At 41.8% G+C, this 9,870-nt stretch overlaps 1 protein-coding gene across 1 annotated transcript; it reads left to right on the top strand.

Annotated features, from left to right (window-relative positions):
* The first annotated feature begins 1,872 nt into the window (after positions 1-1,872).
* Positions 1,873-9,239, top strand: LOC139650123 (nondiscriminating glutamyl-tRNA synthetase EARS2, mitochondrial-like). Its single transcript, XM_071526681.1, has 10 exons — positions 1,873-2,351; positions 2,645-2,800; positions 3,145-3,334; positions 3,435-3,585; positions 3,973-4,294; positions 4,452-4,560; positions 5,352-5,505; positions 8,123-8,253; positions 8,349-8,484; positions 8,894-9,239. Exons 1-10 carry the CDS (start codon positions 2,105-2,107, stop codon positions 8,987-8,989), a joined length of 1,692 nt encoding a protein of 563 aa, XP_071382782.1. The 5' UTR covers positions 1,873-2,104; the 3' UTR covers positions 8,990-9,239.
* Positions 9,240-9,870: the final 631 nt, after the last annotated feature.

Genomic DNA, 9,870 nt, shown 5'->3' with positions numbered 1-9,870 from the left:
TCACCTGAGATGCAGTGGAACCAGGAAACTGCTGAAGGGTGTGTTGTTTTGTGAAGATGACAGAGGTGATGATGGTTAACTCCTCCATAGTGCAAAAAGGGGGCAGGGCAAAGTCAGCCTCTATTATACTGCTTAAGGCATGTTACTGGTGTGTGTATTTGTATGAGTGTGTGTTTATGTTTGTATATTTTTACTCGTTATGTGCGTGGATACATGTCTGTGTGAGAGAGAGAAAAAAGAAAGGGAGGGATAAAGAAAGGAAAAAATCTGTAAAGCCTATGTCCTTTGTATAAAGTTACATACTGATTCATTTAACCTGGGTTACGCCTCAGTGTTTGTCTTTTGATATATAATCCTCTATAGCTCTGTACACAATAAAACTGTTTGGATTGTAGACCTGTGTTGACCAACCCTCTAGTTTAGCATGTTATACTGGGGAACAAAGAAGGTCAGCCAGGTCCCACACTGTATGATTAGATAATTAACAGATAAGTGCCATCTTTTTGGAAACAGTCAAAGCAACTCTCAGTATACCAGTCAACAGCATACCAGTCATCCATCATCCGTAGCTTGCAAAATAAGGGTGTTATTTTGACCATAAACAATTCTTTTCAGTAAATAATCTGTCATATCTTGTTTGTAGACTTTAATGAATTAAAGACTATTGTCAGAATTGTAATAAACTTTACTATATGCCATTATTTCTTTTAGGTTTGCTTTGTTGATTTGATCAATAATTTATAATAAGAATAAACAGGTTGTAGTCTTCCATACCACTTATAGCAAAAAGAAAGAACCCTAAAATCAAAATGTGGACTGTAGCTTCAGCATGACAGATTTTAAACACAGCATATCCTGAGAGCAGTGACTGTAAATGGCAAATGGTGACATTCATGTGCATGTAGGCTGCCGTACAGCTGCTAATGCGCACGCACACACATGCACACACACAGATCAAGTTGGACTGGTTTTTTAGTAATCTCAAGTTGGACTGTTTTTTTTGTTTTTTAGTGACCTCCATATTTTACCTCTGTGGCTGTGATTCCTGTTAGGCCTATGTATTTGGCAAACAATGGATTTAGTGTCATGGGAAGTGATTAGCTCATACAAAAGGTGGTTGAATAGTAGAGTGAAGTAAGGTGGTGAGAAGTGAAGCTGTTCCAGTCAAGCAGCACTAAAAGAGGAAATGGGAAATGGACAAAGCAGTGTTCAATTTCCATGTTATGAAGGAAAAGTAGCAGTAGGATCTGAAACAAAACTCACTCTTATCTATGTGTGTGTGTGTGTGTGTGTGTGTGTTTGTGTGTGTGTGTTTCTATATGGGTGTGTGTGTGCGTGCGTGTGTGGGGGAGAGAGAGAGAGAGAGAGAGAGAGAGGGAGAGGGGGGGGGAGTAATATTCCTATAATATTCCCATAGGAACGTATGTCTGTAGAAGCTTTTTATCTCCTAAAATATTTCTATAATATTCATATAGAGGGTGATAATTTGCCTAAATTGCCTATTTGTACAGTAGCCTATGCCTCTAAACTTTGTTGTTGTTCTGTTTTTACTTTTATACCAACATAACTATATGAATTGAACCACAAGACACAGTTAACACATCTTTACTGTTAGATCAATTACACATATCACTCTTGCATCAGGTAACAAAAAAGTAGTGCCTGTTGTAAATTCTCAAAAAATGTACTGCTTTTCCAGAAGGCATAACATAAACATAACATGTTCTTTTTTGTAACGTTTCCATGATTCAGCCGAGCGGTTGGACTCGGGGAGGGATATTTCTTCCGTTAGGGGGCGATATGCGCTGTAAGGACGCTCAATTTGCCGTCCGGCCTATCACCGAAGAAGAACTTCATTCCCGACCTAAACAGACATGGCGGACGCTTATGAATGAATGTCATCACCGTGACAGTTCAGCTGAGGGACAACTTCAGGAATTATAGTGTTTCGGTTTGTTGTCTTGCTCAAAATGCAGTCCGAGTTTAATCGAGCTGGACTTGATAAAAATGCAAAAGTTCATATGGTGTTGATGTCATTTCTGTCACCGATGTAACCAAAGCGTGTTTCTGTTTCTTAGTATCTCGTTTACTCGTGTGTGTGACCATGTCGTCGTCAGTTCTACAGTTTTGTCTCAGGAGTAAGCGCTACCTAGTGACATCATGTAAACGATGCTGCCTAAATAGCGTCGTGACCCAGAGAGGCTTTCATGTCCCCGCACCGGTGCGGGACAGGGCTTCAGCGCAGGGCGGCAGGCGGACCAGACCACAGGTTAACGCCTCTACGACGAGATGCTGCTCTACCGATACGGACCATAGTGAAGTGAGGGTGAGGTTTGCACCCAGTCCAACAGGTAAGACCCTCACCAACAAACACAGCAGTAACATGTCCCTGTGTCAGCCCAGAACAGACATAATAGAGACCTTTCCTAAAAAAAAAAAAAAAAGCAACCGTCAGGAGCCCAGACATAAGAAGTCTAGTTCTGCAGTCTAGTTTGGATTTTCACTACAGGGACAATCTAATGTCCTAAAGACAAATGGTGTCTACACACTGAAGTTCTTGCTCCTTGGTAGATTTATTTATTTTAAGTTTTTCTGTCTTTTCTGTCAATCTAAAGTCCTGACAGTGTAACGCTCTGTGCTGCAGGCTTCTTACACCTGGGAGGCCTCCGCACTGCTCTCTACAATTACATCTTTGCCAAGAAGTATGGAGGCTCGTTTGTCCTGCGACTGGAAGACACGGATCAGAGCCGGCTGGTGTCAGGAGCGGCAGAGTCCATAGAGGACATGCTGGAGTGGGCTGGTAGGAGACACTGGTCTAATCATGGGACAGGCCTCTGTCTGTGCTGTGAGACTGCTTCAGTTATCACCTATAGGTTTTTTGTAGTAGGGATGAGATGATACATTCAGCTAATGGTTTGATTTGGTGCACAATATTGGATTCACAGTTAAATATTTTCACTATATTTTGAAAGAAAGAAATTCCCTTTTTATTTCTGAGGGAAAACAAAAGTCTCCAGACCATTCTGAATGCCATTTCTTAGATATTTGACTGCAGCTGAAATCTTGTGTTACAAAGTTTTGTTAAATACCAAATTTATAGTCTTTTGTACACCCCTCCTTCCTCCTCTTCCACCCCTCCCTTAGGTATACCTCCAGATGAGAGTCCTCGTCATGGCGGGCCGGTGGGCCCGTACCTGCAGTCCCAGAGACTGGACCTGTACAGCCAGACGGCCCACCAGCTGGTGGAGAGAGGTCATGCCTACTACTGCTTCTGCAGCACACAGAGACTGGAGCTGCTCAAAAAAGAGGCTTTGAGGACCGGACAGACTCCAAGGTGGCTTGATTACATACACACACCTGCAATTAACCTATACTCAGACTGGATGAACACATATAGACTTATGTATGTTGCATCAAGTGTGTTTTTTCACCAGGTATGATAACAGGTGTCGGCACCTGAGGGCTGAGCAGGTCCAGGAGAAGCTGGCTCAGGGACTTCCACATGTAATCAGGTTCCGTCTGGAAGCAGGGGTGGAGCCTTTCCAGGACCTGATCTTCGGATGGAACCGCCATGAAGTGGCCCAGGTCAAGCAGGATTGATTAATAATGATTGAACTGTTTTCAATTACTGTGCTGCATCTGCAATTGCTGTTTCATCTTAAGCCGGGTGCACACTACACGACTGTCAAACACTTAACATCTCTGTAATGCTCAAATTTAATTCCACTGCACTACACACTAAATGATGTGGTACAGAAGAGGGGTCACTCATAAGACTCTTCACTTGTATTTAGTTGTGAGGGATCTCAGTACCCTGCTAAAGCCTGTTTTTCACCTGATTGTGCTCAAATGGATGCTGCAAAAGAAAAAAACAGGGCTAGATGTATAATTTGGAGGAGAGAATGGTTGGGGAGATGTGGGCAGCTTGGATTGTCTGTTCTTCCTTCTCATAACATTCTTCCTCTTCTCTAGGTGGAGGGGGACCCTGTGGTGATAAAAGCAGATGGTTTCCCCACCTACCATCTTGCTAACATAGTAGATGACCATTACATGAAGATCAGCCATGTTCTGCGGGGCTCGGAGTGGCTCATCTCCACCTCCAAACACCTCCTCATGTACCGTGCTCTTGGATGGGAGCCGCCCACCTTCGGACACCTCCCGCTTCTGATGAACAAAGATGGCAGCAAGCTGTCCAAGAGGCAGGGGGATATCTTCATTCAGAGCTTCCAGAGAGACGGGGTTCTGCCGGAGGCTCTGCTGGATATCACCACCAACTGTGGATCTGGATTCAACAGTGAGTGATGGGGTTAATCACTAAGATTGCATCTGAAAAAACACAGAAAATGCAGTGATGTGATCTTTAAATGTGTGTGCATCTACTGTTCGGATCAGCTGTGGAGGGATTGATACAATAAGTACAATCATATGTACTTGCTCATGTCACCTTGCAGCCAATCGAATGGGGCGGAGGATAGATGAGCTGATCTCTGAGTTTAATCCTTCAAAGATCACAACCCACTCTGCTCTGTTAGACCTGGAAAAACTGCCAGAGTTCAACCGGTGAGTCAGAGTTTTCTGTCTCTCCCTGTCTTTCTGTCCCTCTGTTTCAATATACTGTATCTGTCTAGTACTCTCTCTTGATCTGTCTATCTTTTTTTGACTGTCTGTCCATCTTTCTGTCTCTGCTTGTTTCTATTTCTCTCATCTAGGCCTCTTCTGGCCCTAAGGCATAGGGGTTCAAGCTGGTCAGGTCTACATTATAAAAAAATCAAAATGAATATAGGGATTTATATAATGGATAGTTCTAGCCAAGCAAACTGATTGGTCAAAGATGCACTCAACCATGCTGATCATACACATAAAGCAAGACTCGTCACGCTTTATTGGTTGCTATGCTAACTCTTGTGGTAACGAGGGAGATTTCTAACAAGGGACTTTCTGGTTTTGTCCTCTGTTTTATTCATATATGTTTGCACTACTTTGAAGAGGTTTTTCAGACGGTACACTATTGCTATATTAAAATTTCATATATTTTTTTTATTATATATATATATATATATGCACTGTATATATATGTATGTATGTGTATATATATATATATATATTTATATATATATACTGTATATATATGTGTATATATGTATGTATGTATGTATATATATACTGTATATACACATATATATACTGTATATACTGTATATATACATACAATAAAAAAAAATATTGAATTTTTTTTCTTTTTTGTCATTTCAGTTAAAGGTGGCTCATATAAACCCTATGTGGGGTGATTTTTTCCAGTTAAGTATAAGTTATAAAGCCAATTTTTGGTTACCTCTCTGTCATTGCCTTAGAATCCACCTGCAGCAGCGAATAGAAGACAAGGAACAGTGTCATTTGCTGGTTAAGGATCTGCAGGGGCAAATCCAGCAGGCCTATACAGCAGAGATCCAGGATGAAGAAGTCCTCCATGAGGATTATATCACTCGGGTCCTACATCTTCGCAAGGTAACCATAACAACACACATTCTAACATATATGTTTGTGTCGTTTATGAAACTAAGCAGACTCTACTACACTTAAAATGAAAACACAAAACAGCCTGTCTACTTAACCTAATTTAATTTGGATTAAATTGGATTTGGATCTATGCAAGTTTGCATTTATTATTCCTACAAGGTAAATTTAGCAACACAGTCCTAAAAAGTGGCTGCCATAGCAGTGTCAACACCTGCTGCCTTTCATTATTTGGGAAAGTCTCGTCCAGGTGACGATCAAGGCCATGAGTCAGACTGTGCTCGGTTTCAGAGTGTTGGTACTTTCCTCACTGCTTTTTACAGATCACTGGATCACAGCACGCCACCTTCCCCAAGTTACAACTCAGTTGTTTAATACTGCCTGGTTCTATTAGCCTGGTAAGACCATCCTGATCACATGACCTCACATTCTGTTTCGCTCCACGGATCAGTCTGGACTTCTAGCCGCCCCCATCGATTTCCTGAAATTACAATGTAACCGGGCCAATCAGGGACTGCATCGTAGTTGATGACGTGAAATACAGGCCACCGCTGGCAAAACAGTAATGGCGTCTCCCAAAGCCAAAGGTAACGTTAACGTTAGTAGAGTAAACACAGCCATAAGTGCAGTTAGCAGAAATAGACTCAGTAACAACAATTAAACAAGAACAAGAGTATGCATTAGCAGAGTTTCTCGGCGGAAAAGACGTTTTCGCCGTTCTGCTGATTTCACCGTTCTGCTGATTGACTGAAGAAGTTTGTCTATCAAGGCAGACTGATCCGTGGAGCGGTGGCGCGAAACAGAATGTGAGGTCACGTGATCAGGGTGGTCTTACCAGGCTATGGTTCTATCACATGTGAAGGGGCATTAATGAAGGCTAACTATGAATTTATCTATTATACTGAACATAGTGCATTGAGTGTTTTTTTTATTATCTATTCTATATAATGTGTTTCTGTAACTTACTGTTAGTGCTGGAACATTGTAAATGTTTTAACATTGTATTTATTTATTTTTGATGTGATATCACAATATGCTTTGGCAAAACTTGTTTCTATTCGATTTGTGCCAATAAAGCTCATTTTGAATTTGAATTTAAAGGCACATGGGAGAGAACCACTATAGGGAAGGAAGTACAGCTCTGTTGAGCAAAGAGAATAGAGCTCCAAAAAAACGGTTTGGTTCAGATATACAATACTGGGATGTGAGCATACAAACAGCCCTGGCATTGTTAAACAAGACTAGGTCAAAACCTAGTATATGGCTGGACCGTGTATGAGTGTGCCACGTGCCACGCCCGACGCTCCGCTGTAGACTGCTAATACAGAATAATAGTCCATACATCCATACTGATCTCCGTTCTAGCACGTCCCGTCTCCTCTCTCCGCCGCTGTCCTCTCCACCGCGCCCACAGCCCGCATTGATTCTTCCGATCCAAGCGCCAGGCGTTCTAGTACCCATCGGTGCCGAAAACGCTGTTTGCCGGACACCCGATGATGCATCGTTGTCGGGACCCCCGCCGAAATCTCGGCCGGATCACTGGGACCAAATCGGCGCCCAGCTATCGACCCTGGCCAGAACCGTGGCCCCGGGAAACTTAGGGAAGGTCGGAAATAAGCCCTCGGCGTGATGAAACCTCCATGCTTGTTTGTGTCTCTCTCTCCACCGACAGAACAGAGGGCTTCAGGTGGACTGAACTCACGCATATGCATCGAAATAAACAGTGATATGATATAATTGTATATATTCCACTTTAGCTTCAGCTTACATGCATGATATTGGTCAGGCTGCTTACTGTGTGGGAGAAACGGGCTCCCGATCTCAGCGGAGAAACAAGATGGCAGAGAAAACGAAACTTACATTTCTGGCTCTGTGATCCTATGATGTGCCACATGCCACGGCCGACCAATGGTGTAACTTGATCACTCAGTCAGTCAGTCAGTCAGTGAGTGACTGACATTCGTGTTTGTAGGGCTGGCCCCACTGTTGCGGTCCAGCCAAAAATGGCTTCACATTAGAGACTGTAAGTTTTGTCAAAAATGGCACCTCACAGTAAATTTGGACCTAAAGCTTCTCCATGGAAATGCAGAGAAAACGTTTTATTGGTTATTTGTGCTTATTAAAAATAAAGTTTCAGTTTTTGTCCACTTGATGGTGCAGTTTATCTATCATGCTTCAGAGCCATAAACAGGAAAGTGAGGTTTTACTAAGTCATGGATCTTACATTACTTACACTGCTCTGCTTTGTGGAGAGCATAACACTAGCTATTAAATATTAAAGCCATAACTATGAATGCTTCCATTAGATATTAATGACATATTGAAAATGGTCTAAAATTTCAATGTCTGTGGGTAGTCCAGGACAACAACAATATGTTTTTTTTACCATTTTGCTATGGTAGTCTAACTCAATGCAAAAGTTTCAGACTAGAGTGGATGTGAGAGGGCAATAAATGTTAAGTTGTCAGCATCTGACATTTCAAGCCCTAATAACTGCTACTTAGTCTTTAACTCCTCCTCCTCTCCTCATACAGGCAATTGGACGCTACAGTTCTTTTACTCTTGTTTCTCTGCACTGCACTACACTGTTATCTTCTGTGTTGTACAGGGTCACATATCGTCCCTAAAGGATCTGGTCACCCCTGGTTACTCTTATCTGTGGGTGCGTCCGTCCTTCTCCTACCAGCAGGTGACGGCACTCACCTCAGAGGCCCAGCACATTGCCTCACTAGTGTTGAGGTATGTAGCATTAAGAACTCTGTAACTACACATTTTGCTTTATTCAAGCACAATTGTGAAAATGTGTGTTTATGTGTGGTCATCTGTACATATAGACTGATAGAGGACCGAGGTGAGGAGCTGGCAGTGGATCATCTCAATAAGGATCTAAAGACTCTGGCTAAGCAGACTAAGGCCACCAAGTACAGAGAAGTGATGAAGGTGTTACGCCTGGCCCTCAGTGGTCTGCAGGTAGGATCTGGATGTCCGGATGACATGATGCATATTTTTAGAACTAATAATAATAGTAATACAAACCTTAACTTTAACCCAATTAATTTTATTTGATTGGCACTTTTCTTAACTAAGTTGCATAGTTCTGTGCAGCTTCATGTGTCTCTTGTTTATGTCTGTTCATGGTACTCTCTGAACAATGTAATACTAAGCTAAATTATAAAATACAATGTAAAATGACAGCAATAACTAAAGCCCAGGCAATACCACAGTGACTCAGTCACCATAGTCACCCTACAGATTATAAAATATGGAAAGGGGAAGTTGCCACTGATTGCTTTTCCAACATGGTACTGTCTGTAGTGATTGCATCATTTTACTGACCTCTGATCCCCTGTTTCCCTTCCTATTTCTCACCACCCTGCAGCAAGGTCCCAGTGTAGCGGAGATGATGGTGTCTTTGGGACCCACAGAGATCAGCCATCGTTTCCAGAAGCTTATGGATGTCACACAGATGAGCTAAAGACTGGGAAGCTTCTCACTGTGTCACTTCACCTCACACACTGATGGACATGATGAGGACAAGAGCTGCTGCTGAGGACACAGCCTGTATGTTCAGAGGGCACAGCTGTCATAGGGGTTACCTGCTTTACCTCATGCATGACCTGGAGACGCAGTTCTGCCAAGCCTAAACGGACACAATTAAGATGATCTGCGCCCCACTGATATCAGTACAATAAAAACCCATATAATACTTGAAATATAAATATTTTATAAAAGCAATTTTCACACACATGGTCTGGTTCTTTTATTCACTGATGTGAGACTTTGCAGGCCCGGGTTACACCATGCAGTCGAGGGTGGGAAGTAACTTACTGGTTTCGTACAATTGCAAGAAAATGTTTTCCATGCAAAAGTGTTCATAAAGAGTTCATAAAAATATGCATTTTTGCTTTGAGCCAGTTATGTTAAAGAGGGGAAAAAATTCACACCACACGATAATCATAAATTGTTTCAATATCTATATATAACTATCTGCCAACATGGAAAATCACATGTTAAATAATCATTTATGTTCATTGCATTGTACTGCAGGTGGTATAAAATATGCTGCAACTCTAATAGGGCAAATAGCCTAATGTTCCCTAATTTGCTTCAGATTTTTTTTTTATGAGATTTTAGTATTTGCTTTTTATCCTTAATTTAGACAACTGTGTATCATGTGGCTTTTTATCGATTTTGATCAGCAACATGGAGTTTTAGTTAAACTTTGTTGTTGGGGACAACAAAACCACACACACACACATATGTGCAAAACCACACACAGTGAAGTTAAAAAAAAAAAAAAAAGAAGCCACACAGCTAACAGCAGGATGTAGTGAGAATAAAACCACCTTGTTTTCT

Source organism: Centroberyx affinis, unplaced genomic scaffold (genome assembly GCF_046629955.1).
Source record: "Centroberyx affinis isolate AG114_WGS23_722 - 3 ecotype Tasmania unplaced genomic scaffold, CSIRO-AGI_Caff_v1 ptg001441l_1, whole genome shotgun sequence".
NCBI lineage: Eukaryota > Metazoa > Chordata > Actinopteri > Beryciformes > Berycidae > Centroberyx > Centroberyx affinis.
This window is presented reverse-complemented; position numbering and strand designations above follow the sequence as displayed.